Source organism: Suricata suricatta, chromosome 17 (genome assembly GCF_006229205.1).
Source record: "Suricata suricatta isolate VVHF042 chromosome 17, meerkat_22Aug2017_6uvM2_HiC, whole genome shotgun sequence".
NCBI classification, from domain to species: Eukaryota; Metazoa; Chordata; class Mammalia; order Carnivora; family Herpestidae; genus Suricata; species Suricata suricatta.
Window position 1 is genome coordinate 6,356,865 of NC_043716.1, and position 15,828 is coordinate 6,372,692.

At 52.7% G+C, this 15,828-nt stretch overlaps 1 protein-coding gene across 5 annotated transcripts in view; it reads left to right on the forward strand.

Annotated features, from left to right (window-relative positions):
- Positions 1 to 15,828, forward strand: part of ARHGAP44 (Rho GTPase activating protein 44) — a 59,869-nt gene that overhangs the window by 21,516 nt on the left and 22,525 nt on the right. For all 5 annotated transcript variants that reach the window (XM_029926718.1, XM_029926721.1, XM_029926719.1 and 2 more), the window contains exons 5-13: positions 857 to 925; positions 3,524 to 3,605; positions 4,187 to 4,314; positions 6,295 to 6,406; positions 6,821 to 6,902; positions 8,572 to 8,652; positions 11,743 to 11,856; positions 12,404 to 12,495; positions 14,313 to 14,493. In XM_029926718.1, coding sequence (XP_029782578.1) covers positions 857 to 925; positions 3,524 to 3,605; positions 4,187 to 4,314; positions 6,295 to 6,406; positions 6,821 to 6,902; positions 8,572 to 8,652; positions 11,743 to 11,856; positions 12,404 to 12,495; positions 14,313 to 14,493 — 941 coding nt within the window. The remainder of the gene's footprint in view (positions 1 to 856; positions 926 to 3,523; positions 3,606 to 4,186; positions 4,315 to 6,294; positions 6,407 to 6,820; positions 6,903 to 8,571; positions 8,653 to 11,742; positions 11,857 to 12,403; positions 12,496 to 14,312; positions 14,494 to 15,828) is intronic.

The following is a 15,828-nucleotide window of genomic DNA, read 5'->3' on the forward strand; positions in this document are numbered from 1 at the left end:
TCTCTCGTAAAGATCGCCTGGCTGAGCCTACCGATCCGGGTGGAACTCTAGAGACCCGACTTGTGCAGACAAGTTCAGAGACACGACCCACTGACAGACATGGTCAGTGACCGTCTGCAGTCCTCCTGAAAACGTACTCTAGCTGTCCCTTGCTGTGGGCGGGTGTTTCCGTGGAAGTGAACCGCTCTCGAAGGAGAACTCATCCCTGATTCGGATGCAGCAAGAGGTCACCAGCCCCCGATCCCACGGAGAGCTGGGTGGGGTGAACACTGCGAGGTCTGTGCGTGACGTTGGCGGAGCCCAGGATCTTGCAAATGTTGAATCAGCAGCCCTCCTTTGAGCCAACCCCTCCGTCTTATCCACCTTCCCTCCAACTTTTGTGTTTCCACTTCTGTCCCATACGCTGGTGACCAACCGGTCAGTGTTGGGGTCACAGTGACGTAGCACAGTGATCAGGGAGAAGAAGCGGCCAGCCGTCTCTGGGAGGGCAGGAGCGTGTCTTGTCCTTGGAGGGGTGGCTGCGGAGACGTGTGCAAGGGATTTGTGCGTCCCTTCCCCACCCAGCTTTCCCGACTCTGGACATGGCTCCGTGTTACCAGCCCTGGGGGGGCTGCCGGCACAGGTGTGCCTCTCACGCTTCCCCACCCACTGGGGGGAGTCCTGGCTGGAAGCGCAGGGCTGCCCGTGAGAGAAGTTGGCGCAATGTCGGGGATGACGAAAGGCAGGATTAGACAGCGGTGAAGGCTCTGCTTCTCTGAGGTCTAGGCTCACTCCTGATCCCGTGATGTCCGGACCCACGGGTTCGTGGCCCGATTGTTCCGTGTTTCACCTTAGCCGTGTGCTTTCCCTTCTGCAGGACCAGCTCTCCGCGGACATGTACAGTTTTGTGGCCAAAGAAATCGACTATGCAAACTACTTTCAAACGGTAAGCGTCTGGAAAGGTAAGAGTACTTAAAATTTGGTCACGAGGGACCCAGTGCAGACAGGAGGGAAGGGGGCGTGGAACCGAACTGTGGGATGCACCATGGGAAAGAATATGGTATTCAACAGCTCCGTCTGTGAATAAACCCTGTCTTTGGTCTCCCCGTGCATGGAATTCCCTAAAAACCTAAGCGTAGAACTCAGCCCATCCACACAGATGACTGCAACCCTGTCGTCTGTGATTGCGGGTCCCGGTCGGGGGTGGCTTTGTCCTCTCCTCCAGGGCATGTCTGGCCATTTGGGGCTGTCACCACTGGGGAAGGCACATCTAGTGAGGAGGGGTCAGGGATGCTGCCAAGCATGTTTCAGCACACAGGACAGCCTCCCACCGCCAAGAGCAACTCCGTCCCAAATGTCCATCGGGGCCAAGGTTAAGACACCTGGTCTGCAATAAACAGGGAAACAGAGCTGGGGCACCTGGGGGGCTCAGTCAGTTAAACGTCTGACTTCAGCTCAGCTGATGATCTCACAATTCGTGAGTTCGAGCCCCGCATTGAGGGCTCTGTGCTGACAGCTCAGAGCCTGGAGCTGCTTGGCATTCTGTGTCTCCCTCTCTGTCTCTGCCTTTCCCCCGCTAGTGCTCTCTCAAAAATAAACAGAAAAAAATTTTTTAGACAAAGGAGAACAAAACAAAACCAGCTACAATTCAAAACACTTGAGAGAAAAACCACAAGTTAAAAATCTGGTTAGGCTCGCCTGCACTTAACGATGGGGGAGAAGACGCAGACCTTACATGATCAGGGAAGGGATGGGATGATGAGGGAGGAGGTAAAGAGGAGGAGGAGGAGGAGGGACCCTGGCGAGTTTAGACGGGAGTGTGGCAGAAGAGGCGGGGCCGGTCACCGCTGTGACCAGTGAATGGTCCCGACGTAGAGAGGAATTCCTTCTCCCCAGAAAAAGCACTGATGAGCATTCCTTCCAACCTGGATAGTTTGTTTAAAAATATAGCACTTTCACAAGTGTATTCCGTTGGGTATTTGTACAGAGATAATATTTTAGGATTTCTGAAATGAATGACATTTTTGACATTCCAGAGCCACCTTGGACTGCCTCCTTGCCATTTATATACCATTTATTCCAGTGCTCGGATTAAAATTTTTTTAATGTTTTATTTATTTTTGAGAGAGAGAGAGACAGCATGAGCAGGAGAGGGGCAGAGAGAGGGAGACACAGAATCCGAAACAGGCTCCAGGCTCTGAGCTGTCAGCACAGAGCCCTCAATGCGGGGCTCGAACTCACGAATTGTGAGATCATGAGCTTGAACCCACGAACCACTAGATCATGACCTAAGCTGAAGCCGGACACTCAACCGACTGAGCCACCCAGGCGCCCCTAGGATTTTTTTTTAAGCTCATGTTAATTTTAAGATTTCATCTCAGAGATCAAGGTCACCTACCATCCAGGTCCAGCGTTTAAACAGTGATTCGCTCCCCTCCCCCTCACGCAGGCACACCGGGTGGGTGGCGGGGTGGGGATGAGGATTAGGCGTTTGTCTGCCCTTGTTGACGCTTCAGCAGCTGGTTTAGTGGGGGGACAGTCAACGTGGGCAAATTGGGGGAATTTGTTTCTTGGGGCCGCATCATGAGAGCCAGAGCTACTGTGCAGCCGAGGGATTTGCAGAGGATGGTGCATCAAGCCACACACGTTTTCTTTTCTTTTTTTTAGGTTTATTTTGAGAGAGAGCAAGAGAGAGTGGGGGAGGGCAGATGGAGAGCAGGAAAGAGAGAGAGACTGTCCGAAGCGGACCCCACTGTCAGCGCGGAGCCCGACATGGGAGACCCGATCCCACGGACCTTGAGATCATGACCTGAGCCGAAATCAAGAGTCGGTCACATAACCGACGGAGCTGCCCGGTCACCCCAGGCCGCGCTTTTCCTGATCACTTACATACCAGACGCACTTTGCAGAGGGACGTCTGGGTGGCTCCATCGGTCACGCGCCCGACTCTTGATTTTGGCTCAGGTCATGATGTCATTGTGGGATCGAGCCCCACGTCAGGCTCCGCACTGACAGCACAGAGCCTGCTTCACATATTCTCTCTCTGCCTCTCCCCAGTGCTCCCTCCTTCTCTCTCTCTCTCTGTCTCTCTCAAAATAAAGAAATAAACTTTAAAAAATGTATAAACTCACTTTGCAGAAACCAAGATACATACAACCTAGCGTTTAGCTCCGTCTTCCCAGCAAACGGGACTTCCAGGCCTTTTGAAGTGCGTTTCCCATCTGTGCTCTCCTGCTGCACCTCCCTTGGCCTCTTTTGCTTTGAGGATGGGGCACGAGGCGAGGTCGGGTCGGGTCAGGCTCCCGGCCTGGGGCGCCCCCCCCATTCCTTCGTGGTTCTGGCTCCCCGGATTTCTGCTTCTTTGCTGGAGACGCTCACAAGGAGGCACACTGCAGTGTCGCTGTAGGTGGATCCAGAGGGAGCAGGGGACTCGGTGTCCGTCCCCGGGGGTTGGAGGGGAGGCAGCGCACGTGCACGCGGGGCGCCCGCAGCCTGTGCGTCCCGGCCTCCCGCCGGGGACAAGCTTGCCCTTGTGTCTTCTCAGCTCATCGAAGTGCAGGCCGAGTTCCACCGCAAGTCCCTGACGCTGCTGCAGGCTGTGCTGCCCCAGATCAAAGCACAGCAGGGTGAGGCGGACCTTCCCCGGGGCGGGGGGAGGGGGGCCGGGACCGATCCTGCCTTCCCGCCACCCTCATGCTCTCTCAACAGAGCCACGTTTAGTTTTAAGTGCATTTATTTACACGGGGTCGGGGTGGGGGGCAGAGGAAGAGAGAAAGAGCATCCCAAGCAGGCTCCACGCGCTCCGCACAGAGCCCCATGTGGGGCTTGAACCCACGAACTGAGAGATCACAACCTGAGCCAAAATTGGGAGCCGATGCTTAACCGGCTGAGCCCCCCAGGTGCCCCGAAGGGATCACATCTAGATGAGCTTCTAGACTCGGAAAGCTGGGGCCCTGATAGAGTGGCACCTTCATATGCACGGCGCCCACAGAGAGGCGTGAGCTAGAGGCCATGCCCGTGGAGCCCTGGTGGTCCGCGCTCAGCCAGCCAGCCGTCTGCCCACCCAGTCCTGCCTCCCTCACCCCCAGACCGCGAGAACGGAGGCCCAAGGGGTCCCCGGGTGTGCGACGGTCAGGAAACCTGCCTGGCCTTACGGCACGAGTGGCGTCCGCTAACCGCCGCCTGGCCTCTCCGCTTGCCCGCTCAGAGGCCTGGGTGGAGAAGCCTTCCTTCGGGAAGCCCCTGGAGGAGCACCTCACCATCAGCGGCCGCGAGATCGCCTTCCCCATCGAGGCCTGCGTGACCATGCTGCTGGAGTGCGGCCTGCAGGAGGAGGTGGGTCCGGGCGCCGCTGCCCCAGCCCCCCAGTGCCCCGCAGGTGTCCTGACCCCCAGCCACGCGGCCATGTTCTGGGACAGCAGCTCCCAAGAGCCTTTACTTCTCAGGGAGGGAGGATGGCGGGAGGCGGGTAGCATACTCCAGGCATTTTGTCTTCGTGCTTAACAGGACGTGGCCCTCCGGCCGCTGCTGCCTCTGGTGGTGGCCTCCCCCTCTCCTTCCTCCTTTCCCTTCCTCTGCCTCCTCCCCCCCCCCCCCCCCCTCCTCCCCTTCCTCCTCCCCCTTTCTCCCTCTCCCTCTGCCCCTGCTGCCTCTCCCCCTCCTCCCCTTCCTCCCTCTCTTCCTCCTTCCCCTCCCTCTCCTCCCCCCTTCCTCCCCCTCCTCCTCTCTCTTCTCCCCCGTCCCCCCTCACTATCCCGGATCCTAGCACTTGCCTTGACTCCCCAGTTGCCCTCTGCCTCTGCCAGCAGCACTCAGATTATCTGTCTGAATACCCCCAGCCCAGCCCTTCCCCCCGTGAGGATTTGGGGCCCACCGCCTGCTCTGCGCTCTGCTCCCACGTTTGCCACCATTTCTTCAACATACCTGTGCAGGTTTTCCTCTGCCCGACCCCAACCTGGGCTCACTTGCTGTTGTGAGAATCCCCTCCTGCTCCTCTTGGTTTTTCCATCATTCAGCAAGACGGCCTTCTCAGGAACACGGCGGGGCGCCTGGGGGGCTCCATTGGTTAAGTGTCTGACTTCAGCTCAAGTCATGATCTCACAGTCCATGAGTTCGAGCCCCGTGTCAGGCTCTGTGCTGACAGCTCAGACCCTGGAACCTGTTCCAGATTCTGTGTCTCCTTCTTTCTGCCCCTCCCCTGCTTGTGCTCTGCTCTCTCTCAAAAAAATCTATAGGCTTCTATTTGACAGTGTGACTCCTTTCTCCTTGGTGCTGTCCGTCACCAGATGCGGTAGGGTGTCCTCCATGGTGGGGGCACGGTTTTATGACGATACAGCCCATTTCTTTAACACGTGCAGTAGCTAGCTCATGGTCACGGCAGCCTTGTTGATGCAACAGTCCAAACGTGTAAGGAGCATCCAGGCACACGTGCCAGAGAGCTTCAGACATCCACTCAGAAGGGAGGTAGTGATCTTAGCCGTCCAGAAACTCAGTGTTCCAGACCAGAAGCGTTTTCTTCTGAAGAAAACTTGGAGATCTGAACGGCGGCCACACAAGGTTGAAAGAGCAAGGCCCCTTCTGCCAGCCGGGTTCTCAGCCCAGGCATGGCGTCCCAGAATGTGAGGAGCCAGGAGGCTGAAGCTGATGCCAGTACTTTTTCATTCCATGTGTGATGTGGAGGCTCGCGCCTAACTGACCTGTAATCGCCCCTCAGCACACCCCTGTCTTCTTCTCTCTCTCTTCAGAGCTCACTTTTGTACAAAGCTCAGTGGTTCACTTGGAAGGGGTGACAGTGAGTCAGAAGTAACTTTAAGAATGAAACACAGAAGGACCGAAGGAGGCATTGCTCTCTCCCAGACCGTCCCTAGTTGGCCCGTCTCCGGAGGGACAGCCCTGTGTCTCCCCATACGCTCACACTCACACTCGCACGCTGAATCTGTAGACCTGTCGCACTGAGCTTCCTAGACCTCCATGTCTGATCACGTGTCACTCGTCCAATGTGCATCTTGAATACAAAAGAACGAGAGGTTGGAGTGCCCCGGGTCCATTAATCCCACACTTACCGAACCAGAAGGACGAGTCACCCCACCCCAGGCACTGGGGACATAACAGTGGCTAAGGCTCAGTTCCTGCTCCAGAGTTGCTCACATCTAAAGGAGGAGACGTTTGGAGAGCAGGCGGCCGCCATGTTGGAAAATGGCGATGGGAAGAACACCTCAAGGAGGTTCTGGAGGAAGGCAGTGGGGAGATTTCGTGTTTGTTCGCTTTGCTCTTGTGCCCTTTCCTCGAGTTTCCGACCCTCTGTGCTGTTGGCAGGGACTCTTCCGGGTAGCACCGTCGGCCTCCAAGTTGAAGAAGCTGAAAGCCGCCTTGGACTGCTGCGTGGTGGATGTGCAGGAGTACTCAGCGGACCCCCATGCGATCGCAGGTGGGCACCACCGCCCCTTCGCAGGGCACTCCCTTGTACTGTAGAGGCTTATGGGGAATGGGACAGCATGGAGGGCGTGTGGTCACATGACACTTGACTCAGTGGTTTCCCAGCATGCTTCAGGTGTTCACTCTGGGCTTAGTTTTAAGGCTGGTTGCTAAGGCCCCTTGAAGAAAGTTCTCTCCAGCGTGACAAGAGAAGACGAGGTGTGGATAGGAAATAAGAGAAGGAAGCCATCATGATTGGAAGCCCACGTCTGACCGCCATGCCAGAACCTCCCATCCATTCACGTGGGAAAGCACTGTTTCATCTCGGTTACATCCCTAGATGTAACTCATGTGGGTGATGCTGGCTGGTAGAATGTGTCCGTGCCAATGTCAAGTGGCTTATAGCCAATATTGTCTTTGTGTCCAGGAGCTTTGAAATCTTACCTCCGAGAGTTGCCGGAACCTCTTATGACCTTCGAACTCTATGACGAGTGGATTCAGGCTTCCAAGTGAGTATGCCATGTTTTTGGAATGTGCTGTTGGTTGGAGTTGATTTAAGGACCTATTAAAATTATGAAAGTCTACGTATGCCTTACTAAAGCTTACTGTAGCCTGTGATGTTATGACTGCCCTTCTTGGTGTGTGTCATGGGGAGATGCTCAAATACGGACCCAGAGAGCATGGCCAAGGATGCCGATGAATAATGAAAGCCTAGACATTAGTAAAGCCTCATCACTGGGGTCTTCAGTTTCTTAGTAGAAACGCGTTTTTGGAGAATGCTTACCTCTTCCCCAAGCCTGAAATGAGGGAAAAGAGAGTTGTTCTTGCCTTGGTGAGGCTCTGTGGGCGGACCTCCCTGCCTTGGGCCCCAGGTCAACGGGTCAAAGCTGGGCCCTCACCCTGCTGACATTTTCCCTTTTAGCTTTTCTGGAGAAAAGATTCTTTGAGAAGAAAGGCCTTCCTAACCAAGTAAGCCTTGATACACATTTTCAGGAGAAACATATACAAAATGTGGTCCTAGATGTAATTTCTTTAATTCTTAGAGGGCTTATAAAGTAAAGTAAAATAAAATAAAATGTAAAGTACAGTAGAATAAAATAAATTAAAAATAAAGTAAAATAAAAATTAAACCTTGGAGGAGACCCTTTGTAGTGTAGAGAATCTTCAGTTCATGGAAATTATCCATTCTTAAGTTAGATCTTAAAGGTCAGACTTCCTTAAGTACATATTGAGCTCATATAATCTTCCTTTTCAAAAAATATTTACTGGAGCGCCTGGGTGGCTCAGTTGGCTGAGCGTCTGGCTTCTGCTCAGGTCATGATCTCGCAGTGCATGGGTTCGAGCCTCACGTCGGGCTCTGTGCTGACAGCTCAGAGCCTGGAGCCTGTCTTTGGATTCTGTGTCTCCCTCCCTCTCTGACCCTTTCCTGCTCACACTGCCTCTCTCACTCTCTCACTCTCACTCTCACTCTCTCTCAAAAATAAATAAAACATTAAAAAATGTTTAACATATTTATTGAACATCTATTAAGTGTCAGATGCCAAGGAACTTAAACATCTATTAAGTGTTTACAGGAACTTACTATGCCTGAACTAATACCGGCAGGACTGGACAACAGGCTGCCCCGTGTTGTGAAAGTGGGTTGAACTCTGAGTGCTTGTTGTAGCTCAGGTTCTGTGCTGAGTCGGCCTCCTGACAGGACCCCGGCTCCCCCCTTACTCTAGAGCAGGTGTCTGGCTTCTGCCCCCACCTGCTACCTTGGCATGCGTTCACCTGAGGCAAGTGACTGGTGCAGGGGAAGCTTCCAGGACAAAACAGAACAGAGAGGAACCAGTAGCGACTAAGCCCTTGAATAGTAGTAGCTTGCTGGTAGCGTCAGTCGTGATAGTTGGCTGCTGCTTTTATCTGTTTGTCTCATGTATGAATGTATTTTGAGAGGAAGAGAGACAGAATCTCAAGCAGGTTCCACGCCGTCAGCACAGAGCCGACGTGGGGCTCGAACTCACAAATCGTGAGATCTTGACCTGAGCCAAAGTCGAACGCTTAACCGACTGAGCCCCCCAGGCACCCCGATAGTTGGCTTCTTTCACCCAAAGAGTGCAATGACTGGTCAATGCAGTCGCCGGTGAGATTTCACTGATGCGTGACCCACCAGTGGCTTTCCCGTTTGCTTCCCAGTATCCAGGAGCAAGACAAGAGGCTTCAGGCGCTGTGGAATGCTTGTGAAAAGTTGCCCAAGGCCAATCACAACAACATCCGGTGAGTGGATGGGTCCTGGGGCTACCAGATCAGGGTTACTGAAGCCATGGACTTGGGGTTCCCAGCTGAAGGTCACGGTAGCCAGCATGCATTGCGTCCTATGCGGTGCCAGGTTCCGTTAATGCGCAGGCACTCTTTCCACCGTCCTGCAACCCTGCCATTTTGCAAATAAAGAAACAGAATGAAGGGCGCTCTGGGACTTGGGCGGCCGTTGGCTCATGCAGTTAAGTTCTTTGATTTGCAAGAAGCAAAGCTTAAGGGAACCTATCTTAAGATCTTGTAGTTGCAGCAATGTGGATGGAACTGGAGGCTATTATGCTAGGTGACATTAGCCAGTCAGAGAAAGACTGGACGTGGAGTAACATAGGACATTACTCAGCTGTGAAATTTAAGATACAAAACAGATGAGCGTAAGGGAAGGGAAGCATAAGTAATATAAAAACAGGGAGGGGGACAAAACATAAGAGACTCTTAAATATGGAGACCAGACTCAGGGTTGCTGGAGGGGCTGTGGGTGGGGGGATGGGCTAGATGGGTGAGGGGCAGTAAGGCGGATGCTTGGGATGAGCACTGGGTGTTACATGTAGGGGATGAATCACTGTGTTCTACTCCTGAAATCGTTATTGCACTAGATACTGACTAACCTGGGTGTAAATTAAAAATAAACAACCATTTAAAGAAAAATTTAAAAAGGGGCGCCTGGGTGGCTCAGTCGGTTTAACGTCTGACTTCAGCTCAGGTCATGATCTCACAGTTTGTGGGTTCAAGACCTGCATCGGGCCCTGTGCTGACAGCTCAGAGCCTGGACCCTGCTTCGGATTCTATGTCTCTTTTTCTCTCTGCCCTTCCCTGACTCACGCTCTGTCTCTGTCTCTCTCTAAAATAAACAAACATTAAAAAAGAATTTTTTTTTCCAAAACTAAAGAAACAAAAAAGATCTTGTGAGTTTGTCGCAAAGGTAGGTGTTCAGGTGCACCTGTGGGAGGCCGACCAAACCGGGGGCCGGTTGTCAGAGTGTCCTTGGGCAGGGGTGCAGGGAGCTGGCCGGAGGGCCTCTCTGCTGCTCAGCCCATTCCCCGCCATTCCCCACATGGCTCTCACTCCTCTCCCTACGCCTCCGGTTTCGCTTCCCGCCCCTCACAGATCTCTGCTCCTTCACACCCGCTGCTTCCTCCTCCCTCTGGCTTGCCGGCAGCTCCTCCTGGCCCGCCATCGCTCCTCCATGCTTCCCTAGATGCAGATTTTCAGCGTGTCGCCATCTGCCTGAGGATTTCCGTCTTCCTGTTAACAGTCCCCAGAGCCGGCGATACGGTGGACCCTTAATTAAACTCAGAACTACTATATGAGCCAACAGCTCCACGTCTGGGTGTCTCTGGATATGCCCCATGGGTTCTTTGAAAGCAGGGACTCTGGTCGTGCACTCATGTTCACGACAGCATTATCCGTAATAGCCAAGAGGCGAACACAGCCCAGATGTCCATCGATGGGTAAAAAACAGAGGATACATATACTGCAATATTCAGCCTTGTTGGGAAGGGAATTCTGACCCGGACCACTACACAGGTGAACCTTGAGGACACTGTGCTCCATGGAAGAAGCCAGACGCCAAAGGTCCAATACTGTGTGATTCCACCCATATGTGGTACCTCGAGTTGTCACGTTCACAGGGACAGAAAGTAGTAGAGTGTTTGCCAGGGGCTGGGGGAGAGGGACATGAGATGGGAGGTTAGCCTTTAACAGGGACAGAGTTTCTCTTCTGGAAGCCAGAAAAGATCTGGAGACAGAGTGGTGATCGCTGCTTTTCAGTGCAAAGGTACTTAATTAGTACACTTGAAAATGATCCAGATGGTAATTTTTATGTATGTTTTACAAATAAGGGGCGTCCGGGTGGCTCAGTCGGTAAAGCATCCCATCTCACATGATCTCACAGATTGTGGGAAAGAGCCCCGTGTTGGGCTGTGCACGGACAGCACAGAGCCTGCTTGGGATTTTCTCTCTCGCCTTCTTTCTCTGCCCCTCCCCTGCTCACATGCTCATTCTCTAAGTAAGCAAACAAACAAACATTAACAAAAGATCCCAAGAGCCGTCTAATGTAAGACTCCTTCAATAGTTCCTGGAGATAGAAGTCACACAGCATTGTGTCCTCATGAAGTGTGCAATTTTGTGGTTGTTGTCATGTTTGTAGAGTCATGCAACTGTCCCCACTAATTTTTAGACCATTTCAGGCCCCCCCACTGGCGGTCACTGTTCCCATTAGTGGTCACCCCGCATGTCCCCCAACCCAGCCCCTGGCAGATGCTACTCCGCCTTCTCTGTCTCTGCAGACGGACCCGGCTGGCACTTCCACTGGGCAGACTCCTACAACACGGGGCCTTTTGTGTCTGGCCCCTTCCACGTAGCGTAATGTCCTCAAGGTTTATACGAGCGGTGTCTGTATTTGGTTCCTTTTCATGGGTGAATATTATTCCGTCGTATGGGTAGACTGAATTGTATTTATCCGGTCCTCCCTTGCTGGACATTTGGGTGACCTCCACTCCTTGGCGGACTTGAGTAGGACCGCTGTGCACACCCGTGCACAAGTGTGTACGTGTGGGTGTACTTCTCGGGCACGTCTATAGGAGTGAACAGCTGGCTCATATGCGAGGTCTATGTTTAACTTCTTTTTCCAGTTAGCTCTCAAAGCGCCCCCCTCCGGTAGCCCCGCCCCCAGCACGTGGAGGTCCCTGCCGGTGACTCCTGGATCCTTTGCCTCTCACCTCTGCACACGGGGAGGATGGCCGATGACTGAGGTCTGAGGAACAGGAGGAATTTTAGGTCCCTGGATAACGGAGTCGAAAGGAAAGCGGGGGGATTTCTCTGGCCGGGACTAACTGACGTAGATGTTGACAGGGAGCCGAGTGAGATCTGGGTCCGCCTGCCCGTCAAGCATTCTCGTGTGCTGACACACGCTGCGTCTTCATTGATAAGGCGGGGTGTATGAGTCTGGTTGTCAGTAAGAGGAGCTACGGGAGAGAAGTGTCCGCTCTGGGCTCGGGGGACATGGCTGGGCTCGAGCCCTGGTGAGACCTGGCCCTTCTGACTCCCTTTCAGATACTTGATCAAGTTTTTATCCAAGCTGTCAGAATATCAAGATGTAAACAAGATGACCCCCAGTAACATGGCGATCGTGTTAGGTCCCAACCTCCTGTGGCCGCAAGCAGAAGGGTGAGTGCAGGACGGGACACGCTCGTGGGTGAGGTATGGGGTGGGGGCGGGGCGCCATATCATCTGCCTCATTTATCTGTCAAGTCCTGCTTCCCTCGTGTCCCGCTCAGGCTTCAGGCTCAGGAGGAGACCCAGAGTTCTGTAGCTCCTTCTCCGTGATGGCCTCAGAGCCACGGGTCCACAGCGAGGCTCGTCTCTGAGCTCACCTGCGTCAGCCCCAGGCCAGGCACGCGTTTCTGGGCCTCCCCGACTGCACGTGCCAGCACCCAGACTCAGGGGCTCAAGGGCGGCCTCCAAAAAGAGAACAGAGTCGGAGAGCAGATGGTTTCGTGAATATTATCCATTTACGTGTCTCCTGTAAGGAGGCCTTGTGTGGTCACCCCCTTCTGCAGAAGGGAACGAGAGGTCCCAAAGGGTCAAGTGTCCTTGCGTCCAGAAAGGCTACTCTCAGTCCTAGGTCCGCAGGTTTCCCGTCCCGGGCTGCGGGGCCAGGTGCGCCTCCGCAGCCCGGCCGATCACCCAGCCCCGCCCCGCTCTGCACTCGCAGGAACATCACGGAGATGATGACCACGGTGTCCCTGCAGATCGTTGGCATCATCGAGCCCATCATCCAGCACGCGGACTGGTTCTTCCCCGGAGGTAGGTGGTGGCGTTGAGGTGTGGGGTGGGGAAGAACGAAAGTGCCACTGCCCATTCAAAACTTCTTTAGTTTATTTTTATTTTTTTTCTCAGATAGAGAGAGAGCAGGGGAGGGGCAGAGAGAGACACAGAATCCCAGGCAGGCCCCACACTGTCAGCACAGAGCCCGGCCTTGAACTCGCAAACCGTGAGATCATGTCCTGAGCTGAAATCAGGAGTCTGATGCTCAACCGACTGAGCCACCCAGGAGCCCCTCAAAGCTTTTGAAGCCAAAAGTGTTTGTTACTAATCCTCCTCCAACACACACACACACACACACACACACACACACACACACACACACACACATTCTCTGTCTGTCTCTCTCTGTCTCTCCCTCCCACCCCCCTCAAGTAGGGTGGGGAGAGTCCTGGCAGTTTCTTACGGTCTAATCCTTGGCTGAGTGACATATTGGCCGTAGGTGTTCCCATGCTGCACCGACCATGTCTGTGGATGTTACCGGTCTAACGTGCACACCATGGTGTCTTTAAACCCACAAATCATGAAATGCTGGAGCCGACAGTAAAGAGAGATCTCCTGCCTTTAAAGATGCCGCATAGATCTGAGATGGGTGTGAACTTTTATTCAGGGCTCAGCCATCCCTGGGGTGCCAACTTTTTGCTCCTCCTTTTGTGTGTGTCCTTTGAGTTGCCCTCAACCTATAGAGGTCAGACTAAAAGGCAATGATGTTCTTTTTGGCCTCCGGTTCAAAATGAAGTTGTAAAGACAGCTCCCTCGGATCATGCGTGGTAACTATTCCCAGCCACAGAGGCACCGCTGCAGAAGGTATGAGTCTGGAAGGTAACAGCTTTTGGGAGACAGCAGTCACTATGTCAAATTCAGTGTGTGTTTTCAGAAAAAGGACACTTGTGTTTGGCAAACATTCAGGGTATGCTTTTGGCTCTGCTACAGCAAACTCACGTGAGGAGAGAATATTAATAGTTCTGTGCTGTATCCATCAGAAGTCAGCCCTCAGGTGATTGACATCGAAGAAATTTGATTGTTTACTTGATTTTGTGTGTTTTGACCATGAAAGCTCTTCACTGCTAACGTCCTAAGAGTTCTGTTGATGACATCATGTTGAGTGAGGGTAGGAAATCAGGGTGAAGAAAGAAAGGAATAGGAGACTAAAAAGGCAGAACACTGTAAATTTGTGGTCGAGTGGATTCATTTCTGTTGCAGATAGGAAATGGAGAGGAAAGTCTAGCATACTTCTGTGGATCACTTGATTGCCAGCACAACCTTAGTGACCTTAGTGAAATCTCTAGTTCCAATCTCTAGTTCTCTTTGGTTTTCCTGAAAGACAACATCATCATCTACAAATAATAATCTATCTTCTTATTTCATTTTCTTGACTTACTCCATTGGCCAGCACTTCTTCAATAGCGTTAAGTAATAGTGGTCATTGTGGGCTTTGTCCTTTCTCCTGATTTGATTAAGACTGCTCTGGTGTTTCACTTTTAACCATGAGGTTTGAGATGGACAATTTTGTCTTTTTCATAAAGTACCCCAACTATTCCTTGTTTAAGTTGTTTTTTAAAATCATAGATAGAAATTGCTTCATCAGATGTTCATCATACTAATGTGAGAGTTGAGCACTTGTGTTCACCTGCTGATCTGATGAATTCAGATTCACAGGTGACATAATATTAAACTGTGGGACAGAGTTTTCTAGGTGTGAAATGTAAATGACAGGCCACCTCTGCTCATCTCTCTCCTGCCCAGAAAGGGGGTGATGGGCCCATAGATCACGTACACCAATTCTTTCTTCCCCACAGAGATAGAGTTCAACATCACAGGGAATTATGGGAGTCCGGTACACGTGAACCACAACGCCAACTTTAGCTCAATGCCCTCCCCAGACATGGACCCCGCTGACCGGCGCCAGCCCGAGCAGATCCGCCGGCCCCTCAGCGTTGCCACGGATAATATGATGCTGGAGTTTTACAAAAAGGATGGGTATGAGCTAGTGTCCCTTTCTCAGCGTTGGGGGTTGGAGCAGGGAGGGGCTGGGAGTAACATGGAACCAGAATGCCGGGCTGGGCGCCCTCTCTGGCAGCAGTTTCAGTGATTTGTAGCAATCAGGCTGTTTTTTTTCTTGTTCGATGTTTGCCTCTGTGCTGTTTGGATTGAGTCCCTTGGGTCGTTTCCCTGGCCCTAGGGGCGAAGGTAAGTGCAACCTCCTGAAATGATGACTGTGATCCGTGTTCATTAGTTACCATCAAAAGAAAAAAAAAGTTGGTCAGCAAGGGGAATTAAATACAGGAACACGCTTTCTATTTTGACTCCAGATTTACGAACGTATGTCAGTTCTCGGATCCTAACTGGTTCCTCATTGAGGACGGCTCTGCTCATGGGCATCGTTCACCAACGTTCCTGCACGAACAGCACCTCGAACGTGTGGTGTGACATTTCCGGGCTCAGTCTCTTGAGAACTGAGAGTAAAACCTACAATTTGACGTGATTTGTATAGGTCTCTTGTCAGTTTTTAAGACTTTCTCCCGTCTTTAATGATGGACACCTCTACCTCCCCTGCCCCACTGCCCCCCACCCCACCCTGGGAGACTCATTATTGCGTTCCACTTAATTTGTGTGGGAACGAGCCCCTCCTCTGCGCCGCGATGAAATTGGTTTACATAGGATGCCCAAAGCCAATGAAAGGGGCACCAGCGTGTTTTCTAGCAAGCGCCGCTGGTTTGCCGGGAGCCTCAGCCACGCCGGCGTGCACAGCCAGCCGAGGGCGTCAGCGACAGAAAGTCTTAGAGAAGGCGCAGGTCGCGTCGTTGCTCCATGGAGTCCGTCAAATAAATTTCAGTTAAGGATGGGAAATTGCTGCCATGAAATGACATGCAGCAACTGCTCCTTCCAGGTGGACTGGGCGCGTAAAGCATTAAAGGGAATGACAGAAGTTCAGACAACAGAAGCATACCGGCCACGACCTTCCGCCTCCCCTGATAGATCACGATGCAGCCAGAGAGACCCGCTGGCTTGAAAGGCCTCTGGCATGAAGGGCTTCGGAGGGGAGGTTGAAAACCAGGAACTGTAGAGATGCCTACGTCTTACCACCTCTCCTCTTGCTTTCCGTCCAAGTGGCCACTGGCCCTGGGGACCTCCATCTGTGTCGTGGGATTGATGGAGGCATGCCGGGATCCCTGCCTACCTCCTTACCCACCAGAGACTCTTCTCTGCACTGTGTCTTCTGTCTTGTTTACCTACTCTGTGTGGTTGGTTATTCCCCAGCGGAGGAGGAAAGAACAACTGGGAATTCTCAGCAGGGAGCAGGGGAAATTCCTT